General features: G+C 54.2%; 8 protein-coding genes across 8 annotated transcripts; 4 read left to right on the forward strand and 4 right to left on the reverse strand.

The window, feature by feature from the left end:
* Positions 1–1081: 1081 nt before the first annotated feature.
* Positions 1082–3155, forward strand: COL26b_000311 (uncharacterized protein; the record flags this gene model as incomplete). The annotated part of the gene is made up of 2 exons (XM_053173281.1): positions 1082–2384; positions 2437–3155. The coding sequence occupies 2 exons, from the start codon at positions 1082–1084 to the stop codon at positions 3153–3155; spliced, it is 2022 nt and encodes a 673-aa protein (XP_053042987.1).
* Positions 3156–3945: 790 nt separating this feature from the next.
* COL26b_000312 (uncharacterized protein) lies at positions 3946–4795 on the reverse strand (the record flags this gene model as incomplete). The annotated part of the gene is made up of 3 exons (XM_053173282.1): positions 3946–4223; positions 4276–4723; positions 4775–4795. 3 exons carry the CDS (start codon positions 4793–4795, stop codon positions 3946–3948), a joined length of 747 nt encoding a protein of 248 aa, XP_053042988.1.
* A 1842-nt stretch (positions 4796–6637) lies between these two features.
* Positions 6638–7922, forward strand: COL26b_000313 (uncharacterized protein; the record flags this gene model as incomplete). Its single annotated transcript, XM_053173283.1, has 2 exons — positions 6638–6848; positions 6910–7922. 2 exons carry the CDS (start codon positions 6638–6640, stop codon positions 7920–7922), a joined length of 1224 nt encoding a protein of 407 aa, XP_053042989.1.
* A 207-nt stretch (positions 7923–8129) lies between these two features.
* Positions 8130–10895, reverse strand: COL26b_000314 (uncharacterized protein; the record flags this gene model as incomplete). The annotated part of the gene is made up of 2 exons (XM_053173284.1): positions 8130–10732; positions 10799–10895. The coding sequence occupies 2 exons, from the start codon at positions 10893–10895 to the stop codon at positions 8130–8132; spliced, it is 2700 nt and encodes an 899-aa protein (XP_053042990.1).
* Positions 10896–11673: 778 nt separating this feature from the next.
* COL26b_000315 (uncharacterized protein) lies at positions 11674–12590 on the reverse strand (the record flags this gene model as incomplete). The annotated part of the gene is made up of 2 exons (XM_053173285.1): positions 11674–12256; positions 12307–12590. The coding sequence occupies 2 exons, from the start codon at positions 12588–12590 to the stop codon at positions 11674–11676; spliced, it is 867 nt and encodes a 288-aa protein (XP_053042991.1).
* Positions 12591–12760: 170 nt separating this feature from the next.
* On the reverse strand, positions 12761–16267 carry COL26b_000316 (uncharacterized protein; the record flags this gene model as incomplete). The annotated part of the gene is made up of 4 exons (XM_053173286.1): positions 12761–13633; positions 13684–13903; positions 13953–16008; positions 16198–16267. The coding sequence occupies 4 exons, from the start codon at positions 16265–16267 to the stop codon at positions 12761–12763; spliced, it is 3219 nt and encodes a 1072-aa protein (XP_053042992.1).
* Positions 16268–16894: 627 nt separating this feature from the next.
* COL26b_000317 (uncharacterized protein) lies at positions 16895–17621 on the forward strand (the record flags this gene model as incomplete). Its single annotated transcript, XM_053173287.1, is given in 2 exon segments — positions 16895–16915; positions 16935–17621. 2 exon segments carry the CDS (start codon positions 16895–16897, stop codon positions 17619–17621), a joined length of 708 nt encoding a protein of 235 aa, XP_053042993.1.
* A 3775-nt stretch (positions 17622–21396) lies between these two features.
* On the forward strand, positions 21397–23003 carry COL26b_000318 (uncharacterized protein; the record flags this gene model as incomplete). Its single annotated transcript, XM_053173288.1, has 2 exons — positions 21397–22274; positions 22331–23003. The coding sequence occupies 2 exons, from the start codon at positions 21397–21399 to the stop codon at positions 23001–23003; spliced, it is 1551 nt and encodes a 516-aa protein (XP_053042994.1).
* Between the last annotated feature and the right edge of the window lie 3391 nt (positions 23004–26394).

The following is a 26394-nucleotide window of genomic DNA, read 5'->3' on the forward strand; positions in this document are numbered from 1 at the left end:
ATTGGGAGGGTTCTCAAAGCGGCTAGCATAGGCAGAGGAGACCGCTAAGGCCCAAAGCGGATGGGCCACCACCCAAGTCGCAACATGACGTAACGGCGGCAGCCGTGGTCGCTCAGCACTAAGACTGAGGTGCGCCAACCAGACCCAACATACCTCATCGTGCGCGCCGGACCCTTCACCTTTGACCTGAATGACTGACTCTCTGTTTCCCAGCGCGAGGTGTGCAGGTTGAATGATATAACTCCTATCCCTCCTAGGCACGATGCCCTGCCGCCTGCGCCTGTTCCGGCATTTCGTTCCTGATTTACCATCCTGCGGCCTGCAACTTGCACCTGCACTGCCCTACCCTGCGACGTAACTCTCTTGTCGTCCCAATTACGATACCCTAAACGACAGCTACGACCCGATACTTTGGTGGTGCGTACGATCCTTTTTGCGACACAATTCGGATAAGCAGCTCCAGAAATAACTTCCACCTTGCGCCTCTTCCCAACTTATCCTCAGTCCACTTACCCGCGGCCCTGCGGCCCTGCGCGTGTAAGCCCGAATGTCGTCAATCACTTTCCACTTTTCCCGTCATTCCGTCACCCTTGTAGTATTATCCATATCCAATTAGTAGTTATACATCCATCAAACCCTCGTCACCACCCTGTGAGGAGGAACCTCTCCGCAAGAAAAGCGGGTATATCGATACCACCAAGCCGGCACCCGGGCTGGCGATGATGCAAGCCAGCTCCAAGACAACGACGCAACAGCCAGCCATGGCGGAAGCACGGTACTCGCTACCGGCAACAGGTACTTACTAGAACCCAGCCCCTCAAAAATACGAGCCCTTGTCATTGTCGAGAGAAAGACAATGTGACCCATCAAAAAACGAAGAAAGTCACTCTAACCATCCCAATCAGCAGGCCACTCAGGAAGACTCAAGTACGCAGACCCGCGGGATCTGCCCAGCTACCCGTCCCCTGGTCTTAAAAGTGATGGAGCCGCCGCTGGGGCCGCAGCATCCTTGGGCTGGGCCAACCAAAAATCTATCGACCTTTGGAAACCCGAAAAGTCAAACTCAGCATCTACAGCTGCTATGTTGGCCAAGGACTATAAGATGGTCCCATCATGGGAACCCAACTCGAGCTCCGCGGGCGCTAAGGCTGCCCTGATAGCTTCTGCCTCGGCCAGGAAGCAGGCATCTGCGACGACCTCTAGCCCGTCACGTCACGATTCATGGGGAAACAGCGCCGCCAACCAGGCTTTCAAGCAAAGCCTGTCAGTTCGGAAGCCTGCGCACGCCACTTCGACCGACGGTCTTGGTTCTCTCTCCGCGGCTCAAAGCGCTATGCCCGCTCCACGGCGGACGAGGCCACGCGCGAAATCCACGCCTGTACCTAAGGAGTCGTATCCCGATGAGTCTAGAGCTGCGGCCAATGCACTCAGTGCTGCCACTGCCGCTCACAGCCCTACGAAGCCCAAGTCACCGACCGAGACTTCCGGCTCAGTACCATACACCAACCTGTCACGAAAGATGTTCACCTCTTCTCCCGCCATCGGTCCGGAACTTGATGAGCAGAAGAGGGCAGACGTGCTACATGCCTCCGCTGTGGCTATGGCGAAGAAGATGTACAGTCAGCAACAGAAGATGGTTGACCAAACGCGCGAAGCTCACCGGCAATCGGGTGACATGAGCCCTGCGGATAATCAGCCGAGGCCCTACGTAAACCTGCAAGAGGCAGCGTATAAGCTGGCTCAGGAACGGTTGTCAAAACTGAGCGAGGAACACCAACGTAACCGGGACTACCAGGAATACTACGGCAACGGCAGTTCCGCGAAGCAACCTCAGAGGATATTTACCATGAAGGGCAAGCTGAGGCGACGGTCTTCGAGCGACGGTGACATCAAGGACGAGGACAAGGAGCAATCTGAGCGTATTAGAAGACAGATGTCCATCTTTTCCTCCAACCTGTCCAAGGTCGACGAGCAAAAGCGAGCCAAAGACCGCGAAGCCTTGATGGCTGCTGCGCAGAGGAACGTCAGCGCCAGGTTGCAGGGAATGGACGAGAAGATCTCAGCGGAGACGGGCATGGTGCCACCGAGTACCATGACTGACTGGGAGTTCAAGGCTCACCTTGCCGCCCAAGCCAAACACTCGGTTCCCAACGAGAACGAGGGCAAACTCGATATTGGCGGCGGAATGTTCATGGACCAGGCGCTCATTGATGAGATTGCCGCCAAGAGGGTGCAACCTGTTCTCGATGAGATCAACGAAAAGGCCGCCATCGAGAAGGAGAGACAAGAAATCGCCAAGGCAGAGGCCGAAGCCAAGAAGAGGGACGAAGAGAAGAGGAAGGAACGCGACCGAGAAATCAGAGAGATCAATCGCAAGATCAGGGGTATGTGGCGCAATTTTTCCAAAAAGCGTGAACAGTACTAACATGTCTACAGAATCAGATAAGCAAGAGGAAAAAGAGAGGCGGCATCGCGAGAAGATGGATTCCAAGGCCAAGAAGGAAGAGGAAAAGGCTGCCAGGGCGGAGGAGAAACGCCTTTCCAGCAGCGAGAAGCGCAGGTCGAAGCAGCCCGAGGTCCCTACCGAAGACTCTCTCGAGGCAGGAGAGACCTCCCAGCAGTACGAAACAAGTGACGCGGATGCGCGGCCCAAGTCCAGCAGGGCAAGCCACACGAAGCCAACCATCAACACCCAGAAAGATGTTCCTAGCGGGAGTGACACTGCTCGCTCGCCGAGCGAGAGTGGATCTCCGACACACAAGATGAAGGAGTGGCTCAAATCCCGCTTCTCGCGCCCACGGGGCCGTTCAGCCGCCGGGGAGAACCCTCCCGAGGAGAGGGGCTTTATCGGCGGTGTCGCACTCACACGCCTTGCCAACGAGAGTGCAACCAGTCTCGATGGGAGATCAGCCAGCATGCGCGAGGTCGCCATCGCTGGCAAGAGCGGCAGCAAGTCGGTGGGAGAGAGTCCCCGGTCGCCCATGGGCCATGACGATGTCAGCCCGATCACGAGCGACGATGAGTCGGAGCGGTTTGTGGAGGCCAGAGACGATCTCGAGGGGCCCATTTCGCCGCCGCCCACCCTCAAAGACCCTAGCAAGCACAAGAGCAGCAGCCCGACGAGAGACTCGCGGTTCCGAGAGATGATGGAATAGGAACGTTTGGTTTCGGACATTTTCTCAAGCGGGCGTACAGGATAGAACGGTTTGGGGCTTAGCCAGAGGGATGGTCAGCGAGCGGTGTTAGTGGCAAGAATGTGTTTAGTATCTTTACATTCAATATCGACAGCCGAGACCGGCAACACGTGCTTATTTTTACTCCTAATCTCTTCACGCTTTGGTATTGGATGAAGATTCTCACGTGTAGTTCGTGATTTAATCTGCTTGAGCGACTGATTGACACAAAGAGGAACATACGAAGCATCATGGTATAGAGATGTCCTAGAATAACACCTCGACTCTCAAGCCTTACATGTGCTTGTTGTCCAAAACATACTGCATGAAAAATTTCGTAACTTAATAAGAGCTCAAGAAAACGAGACCCTCCAAATCATCCCATGTGCAGGCCATACAATCGAATCCTTCTGGTCACCGCCGTCAGCCATAGGTTAGTATTCGTACGATAGTAGTGGTGGGCAAGACGCCCAGGGAAATTCAAGAACCCCTTTAAAACTGGGTAATCAGGTATTAATATTCATGAAGTATACGTTCCGAGCGCTCAATAGATAACTCTGCAATGCTTTCCATCATGTCGTAAGGGGGATATAAAGAACTCCAAACTCCGTCCGGCCTTGTGAGGACCGTGATGCCTGCCCGTAATGCCGGCCCTGTAATGCCAGCCCCAGAAACCATCTCCGTAATGCAACATCGCTATTCCGTAAAGAATGCACATGATCCCTCATCTCTTCAATTCATTGTCTCTACCTCGTGCAAAACTTCTCCCGTCTCAGAAGTTGGGAGGACTGGTGCTAGACATCTCTCTCAGCCCAGGTTTTGAGAACCGTGCGGTCTTGTCGCGTGTGCGCATAGCAGGCCACAGGTCAATGATGAAGGAAAAGACGTAGAAGGAGAAGACAAAGGCGATGACCCATTCGATGATTGCCGCCTCGTTGTTGCGCTTAAGCTTCTGTAAGACAACGAACGGGATGGCCAGACCGATCTCGACAATGATGAAGATCAGCTTGACCCAGAATGAAGCCGCTAGGACGCGGTGCTCGCGGTATCCTGCAATAAAGTTAGCAGCCTGTCGTTGGTACAGAGAAGACGATGAACGTACTCATTCCTAGGCGTTGATATTCCCAACAGATGAAAATAGCCGACAACAGGTAGCCGATGATGAAGAAGCCAAGGAACATCAAATGAAGGTTATCGTGCCGATAGGTGTCGAAAATACTGAGGCAAATGAGTCCCACAGTGCCGACGATGGCCCAGAAGATGGACAGGCCGAAGAGAATCTTTTGGCCCCTGGATGTATTGGGTGCGAGACGGCCCGTATGGCGCAGCCAGCAGTCGGAGAAGAAGGACAGGTCGAGGAAGATGACTGTAATTACGCAGCCAGCAATGAAGAGCGGCTTCAGTTCATAAGCTCCAACGTCGCTGATGTAGGCGATGGTTTGAGGCGGGGTCATGCTAGGGTAGACAATCCTCTTCTCGTCTACAATCCAGTAGATGAGCATGCCGAGTAGCATGCCGAGCCACATCAGGCCCGACAAGACTGGGAAGATCTACGGCCTGTTAGATGCGGTTGAGAGTCAAGAGCCAGCAAGATGGCTTACCCAGTACGAAAGTATCCTCATGATGGCGATAAGATATCTGAACGGCGTTCTGTGCGGTGGTTAGCTCTGATGTCCAAGCCAGGGGCATTGCTTGGTATTTGCAGGAGGTAGCATATGGAGAATGATTCCAGGCCGTTGAGCCTCATCCAGGGGGGTGTTGGTTGTGGTGACGCAGAATGACGAATGAAAAGGAAGAATGCACATGCTAGTCTGCAAGACTTACCGAATGTGATTTTTCGGGTAGGGATGAAGTGATACTCGGAAGACTGCTTCAGACGAGAACAATTGAGACGATGCCCCTGAAGATTGCGGTCTAGTGTTTCACGTGGGAGGACGGGAGATGTGCTGTGGTGGTCGCGAGGGATAATTTGGAGATCTCGAGGTTAATGAATGTTGGGCGGAGGAGGCAGTGGCACGTCAAAAAAGGCAGTGCTTGAGCATTAGATTGGGAAAGAAGAGAAGCGTCGTGTGTTTGTCTTGGCTGAACCGGGGCGGCGGACTTAAGACTCGGGAGGCGCTCCCGTCCCCGTTCGATAGCACGATCTCCTGCTGATGGCTGGAGGAGGTACTTGCGTGCCGTGTGGGCCGGGCTGGCGTCGTCGTCGGGCGCTCCTGAGGAAAAAAAGTAGCACAGCAACCAGCCAGGCACGGCCTGAAGTCATGACTGATCGGCACTTGAAGCGGGCGAGCTCCAGCGCCAGACCCTGTCGCGCGCTACCAGTGGCCTATGTGGGGTGATCATGTCATTGGTTTTGGGGCACCGCCGGGAGATGACGTAGGGTAGTGTCCACCGAAAAGCCCAACACTGGGCGCCAAGTAGCAAATTTCGGGGCCATCTTGCTGTTGCGTTGCGTCGCGTTCGCGTCTTTCCATCAAATTTCTAGTGTGTCTCGCCGGTTTGGTTTGGCCGAGTAATTCCCACGTAGTAGTCGATTTGCGCTGCGCGGTCGCCGCGGTTCAATGATCAATCGATGATGTTGAGTTCCTCTCACCCTACACCCTCTCCGGTGCTTTGTCCTCGGCCCCGGAAGGCAAACCCATGTAACCTGCAGCGGACGGGGCGGATTTTACGGGAACAGCCTTGAAGTTTACGCGGTGCCGTTACGGCGGAGGGCTGAAGATGGTGTTGGGACTTCGGGAAACGGGGAGCAACCATGTCCGCCTCCCCGGCCGGCGTGACGGGGTGTTGATGTGTTCGCCAAGTGAACATGCACCGCCGCAATTTCTAGCTACTTCGGCAGGCTTGACAGAAAAGAGAAGGGTCTTCCACTGGGTTCGGGATCAGGTCCGTCGCATCGCGCCAAATCGTCCAAAGTCCGCCCGCCTCGAGGGGTGATCTCTGCGCCGCGCAATTTGAGGCTGGTGCCCCGAACCAGACGGGCACCTGCCAGCTTTGCCGGCACCTCCGGCGCCCTATCTGGAATACCTTATCCAATGTGCCCTATGGCTGGGATGTCGCGAACAGGTGGTGTCAGCAGCGTGTGGCTGGCGACGTGCGTCTAAGATAGCTTCGTGTCTACTGCGCATTGGAATATACGGGACAATGCAAGGGTTCCGGACGCGAGTCAGCAAAATCGCATGTACAGTACGTGGACTCGAGTTGTGTCGTCCAGTCTTTCCCGTGGTCCTGACAAAGCCCAGAACCTAGAAAATTGAGCAGCCGTGGCATGCCTGTCTCTGGGCTTGCATTAATACACCAATCATGAGACATCGTTCAATCAGCCACTCTGAAATGTGGCTCAGCTCAGCTGTGGCGCTTCGAACCAATCAACCCTGCGACGCTTCACAAGGCTGCAGAGATCCCGCCGCCTTGTCCGTCGTGAACCTTCATCCCGCATCGCCACTGCCATCACGACAACCACGATGTCGGCCTCACCACTGGTCGTCCGCGCGACCGACGCGCTGAAGCCGGCGGGCTCAATCGGCTCGCCATTCAAAAATGTGTCGTCAAACCAGGCTTCCGCCAACGGCACGCCGCAGCCGCCAAAGGACAAGAATGCACCCGCCTCTTTGCCGCCGACGCTCGACCTTGCCGAGCAGATGAACGAGGAAGAGAAGCGCAAATACGTCAAAGGTATGCCTAGTATTTGATATGTTTTCTCGAATTCACAATGGCGATGCTAATCGCTGCACAGGCAAGAAGCTAGGTGAAGGTACCTACGCCATCGTCTTCCTCGGCCACCTCCGTTCCGACAAGTCCTCCCTCGTCGCCATCAAGAAGATCAAAGTCCAGAAAGAATACCAGGAAGGCATGGCCCCCGACGCCGTGCGCGAACTGAAGCACCTCCAGGAACTCCAACATCCGAACATCATCTCCCTCCTCTCCGTCTTCTCCTCCAAAGACCAGAACCTCAACCTCGTCCTCGAATACCTCCCTCTTGGCGACCTCGAGATGCTCATCAAAGACACTGCCAACGTCCGCTACGGTGCCGCAGATATCAAGGCCTGGATGGGTATGCTCACCCGCGCCGTCTGGTTCTGCCACGAGAACTTCGTGCTGCATCGCGATATCAAGCCCAACAACTTGTTGATCGCTGCCGACGGCGAGGTCAAGCTTGCTGATTTCGGTCTCGCGAGAGGCTTCGCGGATCCGCACCAGGTCATGACCAACCAGGTCATCACACGCTGGTACCGCCCTCCTGAGCTGCTCTTCGGCTGCAAGCACTACAGCGGCGCTGTCGATGTCTGGAGCGTAGGCTGCGTGTTTGCGGAGCTCATCATCCGTGCGCCGTACATGCCTTCCGAGACGGAGGTTCAGCAGATCTCGCTCATTTGTCGTGCCGTCGGAACCCCCACAGAAGACAACTGGCCAGGCGTCACCAAGTTGCCGGCTTACACCGTCCCCGACGACGGCGAGCCGGTCAGGGGCAGGGACTACTACCAGGGTACTTTCGGCACCGTGGGATCCGCGGGCGTGGACCTGCTCATGAAGACGCTCATTCTCGATCCTAAGAAGCGCATCACGGCCAAGGACATGTTGAAGCACAACTGGTGGCGCACTGAGCCCAAGCCCTCGCGTAATGCGGATCTGCCCAAGAAGGGCGGCGGCGAGGAGAAGATGGGTGCAGATCTCAAGAAGCGGCCAGGTTTGGTCGAGGAGGACAGGGGTGCTAAGGTTGCGCGCAAGCTGGACTTTGGACCAAGATAGGGCAAGGCGTACGGGGCTTTTGACGCTCTTATCTCATGAATATGGCGAAATGGGGATAAAAACAATGCAGCATGACAGGCGTTACGGCTCAATTGGGTTCAAGCAGGGGTATTATTAAGAATAGGACAGGCTATCTGATTTCTCCAATTGGAGATGATTTCCAACGAGAATGAGACTGCTATATAGCACCATCCGGTGTATGCCTCTCTACATGAGCGAGCATTCCATCCCGTACATTGCCCGTTCCACGTCTTTTCTAACTGTGTACCAATCCGATCGTCTTTGCGCAAACTCATACGCTTCTTCGGCGCGGAACACACCCTCGAAACGGTCGCCGTCGGCAATTATGGTGGCCATCTCCTTTGCGTGCTTGGCGTCGATGAGGTAGATCTGGCTCAGCTCGCGCAATGCCTTGAAGTAGGCAAGCAGGTCTTGGTTCTTGAGGGTGCGAATGTACTCGAAATATAGGTTCATGTCGGCAATGAGCTTGATGGCACCTTCAGTGCTGATGCGCTGCCGCTTGAGATGCTTGCACACGGCCGTGAACAGCCGCAGGCCCACCTCGCCGTTGAATACATCAAGCATCGACTTCTCCGTCGTGCCGACCAGCATGCGCGTGTGCGAAGACACGAGCTCCTTGATGCGGAGCGCCGTCTCAGTCGGCCCCGGGTCGGCCAAGATGCCGCCCGTCTCGGAGGGGTTGTAGTCGGTCGGCTGCTGTGTCGTGCCGTGGAGGTACTCTACCTCATCCATGAGGACGTCAATGCCCTTATTCAAGCCTGCCGCAACGCTCTCGTCCAGCATCTGCTCCCACTTCTTCTTGGCGATGCCGGCGGGGTCGAGGAAGTCGTTGCGGTCTGCAATCTTTGGGCCGGCGAGCTGCTGCTCGTAGAAAACGTCAATCATCTGAGAGATGAGGTCGCCTACGTTGACCAGCTCGATAAAGGTCACCAGGGGCGCAACGCCGGACTGGTTGTGATCGCTGACCTCACGGGGGTTGTAGTGAGAAAGGTGCTCGACGGCCTTTTCGAAGCCGACCTTGACGTGTCTGTTGCCTAGGATACGGAGCATGACTACGAATATCGTTTCGCATTGCTCACGGGCTTCCTCGCCGTACTGGCCTCCAAGCTGTATGAACAGCGATGCGCGACCCATGCTCGTCTTCGCCTTGTGCGTTAGGTTCAGGGCGATTTCGATACTGAAAAGAGTCTTAATGCCTTCCATTCTGGAAGCCATCAGAGCAGCCTTGGCCGCCAGCTCGTCGGTCGGAGCTTGTGCGGGCAGAGGACTGAGACGGCCGTTTCCGTCCGTGTTTGGTGCAAGACTGGGCGTATGCGGTCTAGACGGCTGAGGCGAAAGGGCAGATGTGCCGGTTGGTGTGGTGGGTTTCGTTGTTGTACTCGTGCTGCCAAAAGATGGCAACACCGTGACGGGCATCATGACTACCTTTCTGAAAGAACTCAGAAAGTCCTTCTTATCTGCCTGTCTGTTGAAGTTGCTCATGTAGAACGACTCGACAGAGGCGTCTTGCTCAGAGAGCTTCTTCTCCCATTCTGCAACCTCCGACTCGGCATGTCTTGTGAAAAAGTCGAGCTCCTCTTGCAGATACAGGTCCAGATGCGGCTCAAACACTCTCAACATCATCTCCTTGGCCTTTTCCTCGAGGTTGCTCTTGGAGTCTTTTGGAGGGACCACGGACTTGAAGAAGAGCATGCCTTGCTCAAAGGTTCCAGCCACAGCCTTCAGATACCACTGCAGGTTTCTGTCGTGCGTTGCATCAAAAAGCGGTGTGATGTAGTCCATGATAACATCCTCCCGGACCTTTTCCATAAACTCCCAGAACACAACATCGGGATTGGCGAATATGCGCCCAATAATCTCAGCGTGCTCGTTGACTTTCCGCAGCAGCATCTCGAAAAACAGTCGGGAGGGTTCCAAGTTGATTTCGTCCCCACTGGTCTGGTTGACGCAATCCGACGAATTGACCGCCAGGACCTCGCGGTCGCTGAATATAGGATGCTTCTGGATGAAAAGCTCCGTTGCTGCGTTGCCGCCGTTCAGTGTATGCAGCACATGCGCGTACCGCTTCATGCGGCCGTCAACATCCCAAAACTCGTACCCCTGCTCGAACTCTCGAAGTACCGCGCCCTCAAAAATACTCGTCATGGTCATAAGTCGTTCCTCTCGCTGATTCCACCCCTGCGCCCAGTCGCTCTTTGTAAATACTTGCAGATTCGAAAGCATTTTAGCCTGTCTTTCAGGGTCCCTGAACACCTGGAAGACGATAGGATCCGTGTGGCTCTTCGCCCTGGCAAGGTCGAAATAGAAAGGCGCGAATGAGCCGTAAATCTTGCCATATTCCTCTCTTGCATGGCCCCTGATGCTCCTCGAGTTCTTGATCACATCCAGCAGCGCCTCCGGGTCCTTGAATGGGTCCTTGGCTGCTGGTGCTCCTACAGTCATCCTCTCGAATCCATCGACAGGAGGCGCTGCCGATTGGCGTTTCCGGCGCTCTTCCTCAACCGTGGCATCGAACAACATCGTACTCGTGGGTTTCGGAGGGTGGCTTCCTGGGGCTCCTGGCTGGCCTCCAGCGGCGCCTTTCGCCGCCCGTTCGGCGGCTTCCCGTCTCTTCCGCATGGCCTCATCAAACCGCTGCCTCGCCTCGGCTTCGTTCCAACATCCCATGCTCTTCAATCTGGCGACCCATCTCGTATCATCGTACACCATTTCTTGCATGCGACGGGAAGCTCGAGCGACCTGCATCAGGTCTGCGACGGGAAGGTAGTCGAGGATCGCGACGAGGATCTCTGGCGGACAGGTCAGTACACAATTCCTCCAATTCCTCCAATTCCAACCAAAGGACTCAAACCAACCTGCTGGCAGACTCGGCCTCGAATCCAGCATCTCGGTCGCCTTCAACGCGCCGAGGATACCGCCCCCCTGAGGGGCATTTCCTCGAGTCCTATACATGATAACCGCCGGGGTACAGCTGCATCTGGTGTGTTTTTGCTGGCCTGGAGGCAGTCTTCAATCTCTCTCAATTCATGGCAGAGCCCCTCGTGAGATCCGAACGGGTTCGGGCGGGGTTGCTGAGGTCGTTCGCTGGGTGGGATGTAATATCAGCTGCTTTAGTTGGTTATTGGCAGGTGACTCTCAGCCTGGACGCAGTTGATTATGACTTGATTCTCTCCAAGGAAGACCCCGCAACAGCTGGTGCCAGCTGTGTGGGTCCCCTGAACCCCTGAACCCTTGCGCTTTGTTACCGCCCCGGAGCGGACCAAGCTGCAGTCTTCAGCAGTGGAGCTCGGCTTTCTTTTTGACAAAGAATGAAGCATGGGAACGGTGCCGCTTTCATGCTTCACTGCCCCGCTACTACCCCGCTAGAAGGAAAGTAGGATAGCATTAGACGTGAACTCTCTTGTTCCAAGAACACGACCGAGAATCAAGGCTCGAGGATTGTAGTGAGCCTTGATTCTACATGTTTAGTTCCGCGTTTCATGAAGCCCGGCGGCGACGTGGGATTCGTTTCTAATTTCTTTGGTCTGAATGCTGTCAACTCCCAGTCCGTTGACTTATCAGGCAACTCTCTATCAAAATGGCTTGGTACATCTCATCATTGTATACCCAGACGAACAAATAAAGTCCAAAATCGCTTCCAATGCTTTCCCGGACGCCACTCAAACACGACAAGGTCGATATCTCCTCGACAGGCTTCGCATCACCACCAAAGACCAAGTGAAGTCTACATCTAATCCTCTCTACTGTCGGCAATGATGCCTTCCGCCACACTCGCCGTAATGCGTTTAGGAACGCTTCCGAACAAACATTCCCAAAGATCACCCGCTTCTACCGTTTCTCCCGCATTCTTGTCTTTGCTCATGAGATGATTGAGAGAAGCAATCTCGAGTTCGAGCGTGTTCGCAGCCTCTAGTGTAGGCTCTGCCACCTCGGGGGTGGATTCCTTTCCTTTCCCTTTCGAGTTTTTGCCCATGTGCTCCATCCTCCGTTTGACTGATAGGTTGTAAATGGATTCTTCAACTGACCCTTCAATCAAGTACAACCACACCGTTGTCTCGTGCTTCTGCCCAATTCGGTCGACTCGCGCAATAGCTTGGAGCTCGAGGGCCGTGTTTAGGAGTGGTTCGCAGAGGAATACATGGCTCGCGTTCACCAAGTTGAGACCGCTAGACTGTGCCCGTCCGTGGAGCATGAATATTTCAACGCCCGGATCTTCCTTGAATCTCTGGATCCCGGTTGACGAGTCAATGGACGCAAAGCCTATCTTGTAGCGGAAGAAAGCGGCGCTCAGGACGCCCAAGAAACTGCGGTATCTGTACAAATGGTAAGCATGCTGTTTCCTAGGAAATGCTGTCCGGCATACTGAGTAAAAATAATTGATTTGGCACCAGGATCGGTCTTCCTCAGCCAGATGATATGGCGCACGATCGAGTCCACTTTGCTGCCATACGATAGGCCCGCTAACTCGATATCCTTGATTTGAGCAATCTTCTCAGAGCCAAACTGTGAGTAAATGCCATTGGTTCTTGCGTTCTTGTCTTTGGGCTCATGCGTTGTCGATGTTGTCGTTTCTTCGAGCAACTTGACCTCTCTCGGTTTCAACGTGATGTCGTGAAGCTCAGTTAGTCTCAACTTTCGCTTGCACATTGGGCAGTTATGATGTGCTCGATACCACTGTTTTATACAGTCTTTACAGAACTGGTGGCCACAGACAGTGAGGACACCGATCGTGAATGATGACTGGCAAATGATGCACATCCGGGGCTCATTTGACTGTGTCCCGGCTTCCTTCAGGTTGAGCACTGGAGACGCGCGAATCAGTACAATGCAACCGTGTGGTGGAGGCGGTACTCACAGTATCTGTGTTTTGCCCTTGCGGCGTCGAACTTTTGACGGGCTTGATCCTCATTGACCTTGCATGAATCAATAGCTTGCTGGTTGTTGGGGCCCTCGTACGGGGCCACACTGTCGGACACAGCCTGTAACTGTCGATAATACTCGACTCTGGCATTCATGGCACTCGTGAACCTGTCCATCTCCCGCTCGAGCGCCGTCGCGGCCTTGGTTTGCGCGGTGATATGTGCCTGGGTTTCTCTTATCTGCCTGACAACGATTTCACGCTCAACGCTCGCGCGCCCACCGCCGTCCTGTGGCAACCGCGAGGCGATCGCTCGAAGCTCTGCAATGGCGCCTCGTAGTGAACCATGCCGATCTCTGTCTGGTCTGACTTTGTCTCTGAGTTGGTGAAGAGCTATCATTTGCTCCGGGGCCGGACCCTCATCCGCCTTAGCAGTGATTAGTGAGACCTTAGTCTCGTGCTTCACGAGCGCATTCTCGAGACCCGAAATCGCATCCTGACGATCAGCAACAGCCGCACGTAGCACTTGTACGTATACGATGAGTTCTTCTTGGGTTTTGGTAGAGTCTGTGAACTCTTCACCCGTGTTTTCGACCTCAGCTTCCTCGTCGATCAGTGGCTGGGAAAGTAGCTTAATGACGGCTTCTCTCCACTCGTCAATGATGTTCGCTTGTTCATTGAGGACACCATAGAGCTCTTCGAGCTTTTCAAGTGCACCTGCGCTCTCCAAGCCCTTGTTCAAATTGATTGCGAGTTCCGGTATATCCACGAACGTTTGTGATTGAGCCTGCCGTCCCAGCTTATTGACCAGTGACATGGCCTTTGCATGACTCTGCAGCCTAGTTAGTGGATGAAGACAAACAATTTCACGCGAGAGCGTACCTCGGACAGAATCTCTCGACGAATCTCCTGAGCTTTGCTGTATTCCGAATCTTCTAATTGCTGCAACTTCCTGTGGTCATCAGATTCCGGCTCTGTGAGGTCGCTATTTGACTTAATTTGGAAGAACGCATTGGCACAGAAGAAGGTTGCTTTATGTAGGATTTCCAACGCATGGCGAAGTCTCGTTCGAGCCTCGCCGACGTGGCCTACCCCCGAGAGACTAGAAGGATTAGAAAGGCGGGAAAACAATCATGGTCTTCAAGACTCACTCGTCCGTTTCCTCGTTATCATCTTCGTCTGAGGGAAAGTCAACTATCGAATCTTGATTTGAGCCGGAAGAATTCAACTCTTTCAGAGCGTCTTCTGCCTCTTCTCGGCACTCCGAAACAAGGGCTGAAGCATCTTTCTTGACCTTTTCCCATATTTCCAGAGCCTCCTTCACTCTCGGACCATTCTCCAACATCTGGCCGCGAAGAAGCCGTGCCTGAAAGTATGCTCTTTGCTCAGTTCGGATATCGTTGTCGCCCTGCTCAAGCATAGCGTCTAATACTTCGTCGACCGTCCGCATGGGACCGACCTTTCTTCCATTGCCTCGTCGTTGAACAATCTCAGGATGAAGTGTTGCCTGTCGAAGTCGATTGAGCCATGCCCGCATCTCGGTTTCATACTGCTCGAGCTTCCAATCGTTACTGGAGGGATTGCCGGCCATATCCAGGCCGCAATTTCGGGTCATGTTTCTGAACATCTCGCCATAGTACTGTTCCTCAACGGCTGTGAACGGTAAGGTTATCACAAATCGCTTCTGCGGTGGCACAGCAATCTCATGCCTAACGAGCTGCTTTGTGTGCCGTAGGGCGATGGAGGCGAATAGTGACCGGAAGAGGGGCTTGTGAGAGTCCGTCAAGGCTTTCCAAGCTGGCGCGTAGGAGGCGTAGGGCTCATAACGCAAGAAGTTGAGAAGACCAAACAGATCTTTGACGTCGTTCTTGACTGGGGTTCCGGTTACGCCCCAAGCATTGACTCGAGGTATGACTTTGGCGACCGCAGCAGCACCTGTAACACCACTCTCGATCATCTGGGCTTCGTCAAGGCAGATTCGCCACCACAGCATCTGCGTAAGTGGAGACGCAGGTCGCTCGTACTTCCTCTCTTGTCTTCGGGATCTCTCGGGTGGTTTGATGGCGTAGTGAAGCTCAGAAGTCAGGATGGAGTAGGTAGTTACGATAATGTCGTGAGCTGCCAGATCTTTGCGGAGCAGCTCCTCGCTTTCAAAGCCCACGTTCTTGCGGCCGGGATAGTATTTGACTCGGAGATGAGGCGCGTGCTGGTGAATCTCCGACATCCATTGCTCTTTAAGTGAGTTGGGCGAGACAATGAGCGTTGCACCCGTGGCGAGGAGTTCTTCTCCCTCCCTAGTAAGAACCGTGTTGCTTTCGCCATCTGGCCGACGATGGAGCGCGATCAGACCAATAACTTCAAGGGTTTTTCCAAGACCCATTTCCTCAGCAAGAATGCCACCCCTGACATATTGTTCCGCCTGCTGGAAGGACGTAAGATCGCTGGTGACAACATGATACACGTGGCTGACATGAAAGTCTCCGCCGAGTGCGTCTTGTGTCTTGCGAAAAGTGTGCGCAGTATTAAGATCCTTGGAAGCGGGGAAATCTTCAATGAGTCCGACAGAACTCCCATCAGGCGAATTATTCCAGCAGACGCCCTCTCGCTTCAAAAGCCAGTTGAGAGTTCGTTTCTGATAAGGATATAATGATGCCGTCAGTTCCGGGACATCGATTTTGAGGCCATTCTCATCGTCAGAGGGAGGAACGTGCGCCGCTTCGTAGAAGTCGAGCGGCGACCAGCTCTGCCTCCCGGATGCAATAGTATTAGAGCCATCGGACAAGAAGGTATCGAGGATCTTTTGGCTTTGTTTTCTCTCAAACGTTGAACGCAGTCGGCTGTAAGGTGTTTTTGTCTCGTTCCAGTACAGACAGAAGCGGAATTGTAACTGGAGGTGATCTCCCAGCGTGGAGATGGCAATATCGAGCGACACCCATATTTCGCCCTCCTCACTTGACTCCTTCCACTTGCCGCTGTTGAAAAGGCTCAAGCACGTTGATAAGCGCCGAGACACTGCGTTCGGATAGACCGGTACGACTGCGTGTATTGGAGCGCCAGACTTGGCGCGAGATGCAATAATCCATTCTTTGCCATGTCTGTCTCCAACATGCAGGAGGGGGCCAACATTGCGGTAAATGGTTGAGTGTTTCGATGAGTCGGAAAGTAGTTCCCTCGGGTATTTCCGCGCAACTTCTAGAGATTCCTTTCCTACAAGTAGCGATTTAATGTCGCTGTTGGATCTTTTGACTCGTTTAGCTGCAGGTTCGTCTGTCTCTTGGGTCTCTGGCAGTGTTTCGTGATCGGCGAGGTGCGCACGTAGTTGATCAATGAAATGGGCAGGCCATTGTTCTTTCGATGTCAGCTCATCAAAACCTCTAGTTTGAAGAAAAGACTTACCATGAAAATCGACAGTGGATGTCACTGGGATCGGCTTGCCGCGGCGTGCGGTCTGCTTTGTGCGACCCATGTTGAACAGCCCCTGCAGAATGTCTGAATGCCTTTGTAACGTCTTGTCAATGCGCGATGGACATATTGAACGTTTGACCGGTCGGGGCGAACGACATGAAGATGAGAAATTTGTAGGTAACAGAGAGAAGAGCTTTTAAAAGGTCCCGGTAAGAGGGGAAGGGGCTGTTGGCGCAAACCTGAGGTGGAAGGAAGGAGCTCCCCTCGATAAGGATGGCGTAGGTAGCTTAATCGATAAGCGGCAGGCAGAGAGAGGCAGGCTCAGGTCGCGTCGCATCCTGCGTCGCCTAATGCTTAGCGCGACGGATCGCGGGGCACTGCCAATTTAGCGGAGGCCCCCCTGGCTGGCGAACCACAAAAGCGTGGGCGTTGCGCTAGACCATAAAAAGAAGGCGGTCAAAAATCACAGAGAGAGGAACTCAGACCACTCAAGTCTCTCTCAATGAGACGATTATGTAAGTCAAAATTATCAAGCGTTAGCGCCTGGCAGAGCAAAAATTGGAGGCAAGTTAAGCAACATCGCGAGACTTCAAGACCTAGACGACAGCCACGCGCAAGCTTGAAATCGGCCAATTGCCTGGCTAGAGAAGCTCATAAGCCCACACAGTATGCCTGAAACCCTTTCAAAATGCTCCGAAAACTGCCATTGGTACTGACATGTGCCCTAGGTCAACATGAGGGCATCTCGGTTCCAGCAATTCCTGAGTCCTTTCCTCCGCAAGGCCCCGGTCGCCCCGACATGCCAGACGAGATGGCTTCATAAAACCAGAGAAGCCCCGCCCATTCCGTCGCCGATACCTCTCATTCCCGATGTCGAGACCTTGTTGAAGGTCGTTGGCCGCGGCCTCAACCAGCACCTCGACAAGTTCCCCACATGGGATGCTCTGTTCTCCCTCACATCGCTACAGCTCCGAGAGCTTGGCCTCGAGCCACCAAGGGAACGACGATACCTCCTCTCATGGCTGGACAGATACAGGAAGGGCGCATTTGGCCCCGGCGGCGATTTCAAGTATGTCGAGAGTGGGGAGGCCATCTTGAAGGTCGTCCGAGACCCCGCGACAGACAAGAAGATTGTCGTCAACGTACCGGCGGACGCCGACGTGAGCAGCCTGCATATCGCTCAGCTTACAAAGCCTACGGGCTACACAGTGCGCGGCGCAAACACGATTTCTGGTCCTCATGCCCTGCCTCTACCGGGCGGCGAGGGAGCTCGTGTGGTTGTCGCAGAGGGTATGTGGGAGCACAAGCAGGGTCACAAGGTTGATGGTGGTGAACGCAGGAGGGGTGAGGTTCGCTTCAAGAAGCGCATCGCAGCGCGTAAGGCAGAGAGGGAGGCTGCCGCTGGTCTACGATAAACTCCTCGAAGTGATTAAGCATGCCGCCCGTTCTACAGCCTCCTGCCGCTTGACACCACCAACTGTACTATATTCATAGATCTTGTACGATACGAGGTCCAAAAAAAATGGGAAGGCAATCATCAATGAACTGGACATGCCACGGCTGAGTTTCTCGATATCTTGCTGAGGCCGCTTTGCTATTATTAGCGCAACGTATCTCGTGACGCCCATCAGCTTCACCAAGGACTGACGATGAGGGGCTTGCCATCTGATTCGTCAGTGTGTCCAGGTGTTAGATAACACGAGGCATACCTGGCCTTAGCCGCACATGAAATCAACGACTGTTGTCAGATACAGGATCCCGACAATGCGCAGAGAACGCCATCGGCGTGAGTTCAGACTGAAGGATGCACAGTGAGGACATCTTCGACCACAACACCCCTCGAAGGGAGTAACCGCGATAGACTGGAGGGTATCACGGATCTCGTACAACAACCAGCTAAATTTGTAGCTCCAAAAAGGATGTCGCGGAGTTACCGAGCTGAAGAAGCTGTTCGATCCATGGCATCCGTCATTTTACAGGCAAAGTGGAAGGGAAGACCCCTAGCAGCACTTTGGACCAGATTGCTGGGCTGGTGGGTGTACCGAGCGGCAGATCAGCGAGAAGGCCAAGCGGACGAATCTAGGCATAACCTTGGATGCCGCCGCAGCCTGTAAGGCAAGGCGGGTAGGTAGTTTGGTGGAGTTGTGAGGAAAGTCGGGGGAATGTTGAAGCTGCTTACATCCTAAGTCTTGGCAGTGGAGGCTCACTGTACAGAGCCCAGACTGGACCAGATAAGCATATCCGCGTGAACATTCTCGCGCGGGACGAGAAAAATCGCACCCAAAGACGGGCAACCAGCGCGAAGAGATGTGATTCCTGTAGGTGTACGAACTGACACGGTTGTTGCGCGCTTGCTTGTAGCGACCATGCGGCAACCGGAAACTTTTATACGATTGAAATGCAATTGAAGATTTTCTTTTAAGGTATTCGGGATCAAAAAGCTTAAAACAACAGCGGCCATCACTAGGGCTCCCATCCAGTCTATAGGAAAGCCCGAAAAGACGATCTCTTTAAGCTTTGACTAAGGAGACTCGCAAGGCCGCCCATTCAACTCAAGATTCCACTCCCTGGTGGCTGCCGTTCCAGCGGACCGTCCCTACTTGGGGGCTGGCGGAAACGCCAAATACCGGCGTATGTTAACTTGCTGCCGGTGATCCTTCTTGCCACAGGTTTGATTATGGAATGACAATCGGCTGTTGGAAGTTGACTCAAAACCCATCGCGTGGCGCTGTCACCGCACCCTCAGGTCTTAGTATTCAAGGCCCTATGTAAATAGGTTACCTGGTGTAAGGTAACATATCCATCCGCCTGTTGGCAGCACAGTGCCTCAACTTGGCACATATGTAGGATTGTGAAGTGCATTTCTTCCCACTTCTCTCGTCTCTGGAAACTCTAGCGACGCCACTCCCACGGAACGAGGCAGAATCGATGCTCAATTATGCCAGCCACCAGCCCTGCATGGCTGCAGGTATGTGTTCAACCCGCCTTGAGACCACAGTCGCTCACATGCGGTGAGAAGCGCCACCAAGGTTAGGAAAACCATGGAGATAATTCATGATGCAGCAGTGCCAACGCGCGACGTTGGCGGAATATCTCTTGCATACGCCTACCCATGTTGGTTTCATTTCTCATGGCAGGTGGTCGTGTGAGTCATGAGCCATAATGAGCGTTGGCAGTAGCCGAGGCCGTAGGGTTCCGTCATTCCAGACAGAGCCTTTCCACGCATGTCAAGGTGTGGAAGCCTAGACTTCACACGATGCAGGGGCGTGAAAAGGCGAGACCTACATGAGATGGAGTGATCAGCACCAGAGCGAGGCCGACAGGTGCGCAGCCGTCGACAGAAAATCTTGGCGTTTTGCAACGAGCTGACAGAGGCTGGTGGTGATGGTGTGCAACCATCATCCCAATTCTGGGGTTGACCATCGCCCCGACGGCGATGTCGAGGCCCGGCAGCCGGACGGCGATGCAGCTCGAAGGGCGTCAACTCACAGCAATCCCTTTCCCCCTTCCCATATGTAGGGTCTGCAGCACAAACACGCCCTCTGCATAAGGTAACGGTAACTGGGCACCTATTTGCGTCACTGGCAGGCACCCGACCACCATCATGGACGCCTTGTCTGGAACGGCCCTGGGTGGGTTGTGGCGAATTTGGCGGACCGCCAAGCGAGATGTTCATTCCAGGTTAGCGTCCTTGCCATCCTAGCAGACCCCATAACCCCGGACTTTCTCTGGCACGGCACGGGAGTACAAAGTTCCTCCCCCAGTCACCTGGGAATTGGCCGTTCATTGCTGCGCCCGGGCGCTTGACTGAGCCTCAAAAAAGCTTGCCGCACTCTTGGCAGACAGCCAAGCACTTGGATCATTGGCAATCCAACCGCACTTGCCTTTCCAAGCCGCTTGCCGCTCCGAATTGCAGATGGCTCACAATGTTGCGAGAACAACGACAGAAGTGTTGTCGGAGCGTCCAACGTGCTTCACGAACCAGGTGAATGTCGAAGCGTATTGTTTTGATGTAATTCCAATAGCGGACTTACAAAAGACCACGGACAAGCGTTTACAACGGCGGGCTTGCAAAACACCGCGGACAATAGCGACTCGCGCTTTTGCTTCCGCGCCCTCTCCACCGATATGGGTCGAGAACTATGCTCCGTGGCGAGTCCGTCAACAACAAGCAGATCGGAACTCTCGAGGGGGTAAGCAGGGAGGCTACGTCTCCTGCAGCCCGACTGCGGGTTCTCACATTGGTCTCAAAGATCAGCGTCCGGTCGTCGCGCGTCACGATTCATATATGAAGACGTGTGCATTGCTCTCCCGAAGTTCCGATGCTGCTGGATACTCATACAGGATGGACATTCCCTCCTCAAGATGCCGCGATGCCGATGCAGACACCTCTGCTTGGTCGGCCGAACGATGGTTGTATTTGGTAAGCTAGTGGCGTCCTGGGCTTCTTGGGTCCATGCCTAGTCACTCTCATCGCATACGACTCAGACTCCGTGGCCGAGCCTGTGAAGCCAGTCGATGCCCTGGTAAACATCAGCTCGCCAAGCTGTGGGAAGCTCGTCATGGGCACCGGACATAATTCATATATGGGTAATCTCACCACTTCGATATTGGCACACCTTGGCGGAGGGGCAAGTTGGCAGCGCGGCTCTCAGCCAGCATCGCCAATCAGAGTTGAGATGATTGGTCTGCATGCTAATCTATGCGACCCTGCATCACCTCCGGACCAGTTCCGCTCTGCTCCAGATTTCGCAAACGGGAAGTTAAGAAGAATCCGGCAGGTCAATTCCGGGGGAGGACTGTCGGTATCGTATGAGAGAGGCAGCAATTTCTTTGGGAAACGGTTGAGTCGGAAGATCTCCCCAGGGCGGGCAGGCTATCTGGGTCCATCCCATCCCCCGTCGGCCTGGCCCCACGCCTCCGCGTCTTCCTCCCTGGGGCACCACGGAAGGGATTGGGTACCTCCGCAATCCTCCCACACCCGGCTCCATAACCACCCCGAGCTCCATGATGGAGTTATCTATCCCCCTCGTGGAGCATGGAGCTAACGCCCACGGGGAAGAGACAGGCTAAAAAGCTGGCCTCTTGCCCGATCCCAAGAGCCAAGAAGAAACTTTCAACCCTGCGTCTTTCTTCTTTCCGTCCTGTCTTTCCAACCCAGTCTGTGTGATCTGGTGCATTGCGAAAATCATGGGCTCCAAGAAGTACTTTGGCCTTACGGGCGACGCCCTCAACACCCTCAGAATCATTCTCATCATTGCGCCCAGTTTCATTCTTTACGGCTACAACATCGGTGTGGTCGGCGGTCTGCTCACCGAGGAGGACTGGGTCAAGACCTTTCCCCAAATTGATACTGTCAACACATCCGGCGCAGAGAAATCTCGAAACTCGACACTACAAGGATTCATCGTTGCTACCTTCACTATCGGCGCTACAATCGGCTCTCTCTCATGTTCCTGGACCGGCGATATCTATGGACGTCGAAACATTATCTTTTTCTCCGGTGTTCTCACCTTGATCGGTGAAGCCCTGATGTGTTCTGCTTTCGGTCTGCCTCAGTTCACCATTGGTCGTGTCATTTGCGGTCTTGGCATTGGTCAACTTAGCTCGATTGTGCCCGTCTGGCAGTCCGAAACGTCCGCCGCAGCCAACCGCGGCCGTCAGGTTGTCATGTCAGGATGCTTTATGTGCGTCGGGTATATGCTTGAGTCTTGGATCGACTTCGGCTTCTTCCAATTCCACTCGGGCCCAATCACGTGGCGCCCGCCTCTGGCCATCGCCTGCTTCTTTTCGATTGTCCTCATGGCCTCCATTTACTTCTTCCCGGAGTCGCCCCGATGGCTGGTTATGAAGGGCCGCTCCGAACAAGCACGATCTGTCATCGCAGTGCTGAAGTCGCTGCCGGAGGACTCTCTTGAAGTGCAGACCGAATTGTCCGGCATCGAGTACTCTCTCGAAGAAACCAAGGGCTCTGCGGTGTCAATGAAGGATATGCTGAAGAACGGCGAAGACAAGCTGTTGTATCGCTTTTTGCTTTGCATGGGTCTCCAGTTCTACCAGCAGATGTGGTATGTACTCACCAATGTGCTTATTGTCTGGGATCAGCGACTAACACAACACGCAGTGGTTCCAACTTGGTCAGCGTTTACGCGCCGATTCTCTTCCAGCAAAATTTGGGCATGTCCAGCCAACAATCTCGCATCATGTCTGGCGGCACCCTCACCTGGAAGTTCCTCGCCTCTTTCATCGCCTTCTTCACTATCGATCGTTTCGGCCGTCGGGCTGCCTTCATTGTCAGTGGTAGTGGCATGTCCATTTGTATGGTTGCCCTCGCTGTGTCCACGTCCTTTGGTAAGGACAACTATGCCGCGCAAATCTCTGCCGCTTTCTGGATCTTCCTCTACAACACCTGGATCCCGATTGGCCTCATGGGAGCCAACTACCTCTATTGTACCGAGGTCGCCCCCTTGCGCCTGCGCATGGCCATGTCCTCTATTTCGACCGCCAACCACTGGCTGTTCAACTTCCTGGTCATCATGGTCACCCCCGTGGCCATCAACAGCATCGGGTACCAATACTACATTGTTTACGCCGTCATTGCCTTCACCTTCCCCATCGTGGTTTGGATGTGGTTTCCCGAGACGACAGGCCGCAACCTTGAAGAGATTGACCTTCTGTTCCGCGAGTCGCCTTCGATCTGGGCCACGGTCAAATATGCCAAGACTCGGCCCATTGCCATGCCGCAGGAGTTCAGGTCAGAGAAGGACGAGAAGGCAGCACACCTCGAGGAGGCATAATCAATTGTGCACAGCATGGCTCGTCCCAAGTGCGGTCCGCCTTACCTGCGCTTTGTGGACATGACCTCGGCGTAGTACACAAATACTGATTGCTGATGTGCAACATGTATCAGAAGACCGGATAGGATAGACATGGATGGATAAGAAAGACAATGACTACATACAAGTTCAATACCTAAGCCCTCGTCTGCAACCCGCACCTACTATGAACCAGGGCATCACACGTACCAGTATCAGCGAGTTCACAGAACAGCACTATTTTGCCAGGTAATTGTGTGCAAGGTGGTACCTCAGGCTCCTAGGGGTGGCCTCAATTCGTGACATATGGTCAAATTTAAAGCAGCGACGGTCCAGGCTGAACACAAGCAACTGAGCAGTACGCCGTGAGCAACATAAACCCTGTCAAGTACCGATGTGTGATTGGGTGGGATTTGAACAAAGTTACGAGATGGATGCTCTCTAAATTAGGATTTTCCTTGATTGGATGGGATGAACTGCTCCCACGCACTCGCCCACCATGTTGGAGCTGTGCGACCCAAGAGGCGTGCTGCCGTTGCGTCCAATGGGTGAAGTCCAACGTTTAAGCTTCGGCGAGAAGCAACCGAAGATGAACCGCCCCGACCCGTGGGTTCCATCTGGTTAGGCAGGTAGCTCATGGTGCTCTTCCTCCCTTCGTCAACGTGCACCTGGCTTGGCCCCCATACTTGCCGACGCAACCCAACCTGATACAATAACGACTACACCCTCTCCCCCAACAACCTGCTCGCGGAGATACGACTTCGCATGTATGGCAAAAGAACGGAAATTCAAGAACAACCGGCTTATATCACGATACTTCTACGTCGACGGCAACCCCTCCGCTCCACAATGTCACTCCTCGAGCACCTGGTCAGAGTTGGGGCGTGACGGGTACGGTAACCGCGGTCTCATTCGTCAACATGGCGCGTCTCGACGGCATTGCCGCGACCTTAACTTGACATTCCACCAAGTTTAGGCAGAGATCCTTGCCTGGCATCTACCAGTGGGTATGACTGCGATGCGTCAGATACTCGCCGTTTGAGATCAACCAAATGCAGCCACGCGTGCTGTTCCTCAACTGTCCCGGGCTACGTCAGATCCAAATTTGAATTCGCTCCTTTCCGTCGCAACGACCGTCGTTAGCGAGTGTCCTTTGCCGGTGGCGTTTCGACAAGACAGTCCCGATTAGGCAGCCAGGCAGACGCCACAATCCATCGACCTCGTGAAACCTCACCAAGTCGCCGACTTTGCTCAAATCGAAACGGCATTGCATGCCAACCACAACCCCACGCCAACCCGTTTGTGCGATTTCTTCAGGGTTGCTTGATGAAAAGTTTTGTACCCAAGGAACTTCAGCGTGGTCCTGGAGACTCAGCTGAAAAGCCAGTTCCGTGAATACTTTCTTGGCGCTGGGTGGCTGTTCCTCCATGAGAATGCAGGTTCAACCATGCAGGAATGTCACTTAGATTCGCTGGGTGGTGCTTCCTTCCCACCTTCCCTAGTCAAGTCAGCGAGGGCCAGGGCGCCGCGGCGTATTCGTAGCTACCGCAAACCCCACGCTATCGACGGGCTGGGTTGGAGTTATCCCTTGATGAAGCTAAGCGACGGGTGTCTGCAGTTCTGACCACCAGTCCAAATATCAACCCCCTTCGCCAAAACTCCGCAACATTACACTCTAAGAGCTCGCACTGTGTGCCAGCCTAGGACTTCTCTTACGGGCACCTGATGTCGCAGACAAGGAAAAACGGCAACTCTCAAGCAGTTTCTCAATTCAACCGCCCCGTTGTTGCTTCACCGAATCCAGGGCAATGTCCGGCATTCGTGGTCACGAGAGCGTCAAAAGCAAGGCAAAGGAGCCGGATATTTACGAGCGGTTTCTTGTCGGATCGGGTCCAACCGAGTGTTTTTCGTCCACTCAGCACGGGCGGAAATTGGCGACGGGCACGAAGCGAGCCGGAGACCGAAGAGGAAATTTCTGGGCCTATCAATAAGCTTAAACGTCGCCGTCCCACTTGCTCGGAATGTTTCGCTCTCTTCCACCTTCCACAGGCCAGACCTCGACCTGGGACTTTCGGACGGCGGACGGCGGGAGGATCGAACCCACCACCTGGCCACGAATCAGCACGGAACAGAAAACCGGAGCCGGTCGATGAGTCAACCTGGCCGTCTTGCCGGGTCGCCCTCCACTGCAGCAAAAGGCGACGCCATGGTCTTACGGCGGGGTGTCCGCCGGTTCGTAATCGTCCACGCACGTTGAACATGGGAGCCAATTTCCACGGGGCATGTACCTGTCATCTGCAGGGTTGAGCTAGGACTCATCGATCACCTGTCGCATGACACCCTCCTGTCCATGTCCCAACCATTTGGACACGCCGCGCATTCGAGCAACGTCGGTAATGCTGCCAAACTTCATCGACAGAGAGCCTTGCCGGCGGGCGCAATCACCAATTGTCCAGGAATGAGTGTGTGTGTACTCTTAGAGGCGTCAGATCAAAGGTGCAGCAAATGCACTGCACGCGCATCGCTTCTTCGTGCTGTGTGTGTGTGCAGACAGTACGGATGGCAGCTATTGGGTTCGGTCTCCATTTGCATGGGCAAATACACAGACGAGACGGCCACTAGCTAAGCTAGATGCAGGACCGAACCCCTGGCCAACCCACGTCAGGCACGACATGCGATGCCGTTCATTGGGCATTCCTAATCGATCTAGGGCTGAAGGCAAACAGGGTCCCAGGCGTCGTGTGCCCATCGATATCCAGCTTTTTGCCAAGATCGGCCGCCGTCAGATCCTTCTTTGCCTCGAAAGTTGGTGTCTATTGTTGAGGCCGCTTCATAAGCTATGGTCCACCAGACTGCTGTCGGTGTGCAGTTGGGTACGTGGGTGTTCATCGGCTACGAATGCCCTTACGTATCAGCTTCATCAGACTCTTCGTTAAGAGCATGATGTACGATGGATTGCGATCGCAACCAGGTTCGCCTCATCGGAGGGCCCACCCTCCCGATACACCTCTGACCGCCCCGCCCGGGCTCACCCACCGTGACAGCCCGGTCTCAACTCATGGCGGAAACAGTGCCCGCCGTTCGCCCCGGTTTCCCCTCGTCCAGCTCTAGGGCCGTCCCGTTTGGGGAAGCCAACCGCGCTGTGAAGTCAACGGCGCAGCCACGGGACACGCTGCCGGCGTCTTCGTGCGGGAATAATTGGTAAGCTTTCAAAAGCCCCCTTGTATTATTTTTTATCTCCTAGTCGTGTCTGTCTTGGCTGGTCGTATTTCGCTTTCGAGGCCACAACATGTCCGTCACATGGAACCCTGGTCTTGCTGTCCTGTCCAAGACAACCCCGGTGAGATATTTCGAACATTGGGCGAACTCTCCC

Source organism: Colletotrichum chrysophilum (assembly GCF_026319265.1).
Source record: "Colletotrichum chrysophilum strain AFK26 chromosome Unknown scaffold_1, whole genome shotgun sequence".
Lineage (NCBI taxonomy): Eukaryota > Fungi > Ascomycota > Sordariomycetes > Glomerellales > Glomerellaceae > Colletotrichum > Colletotrichum chrysophilum.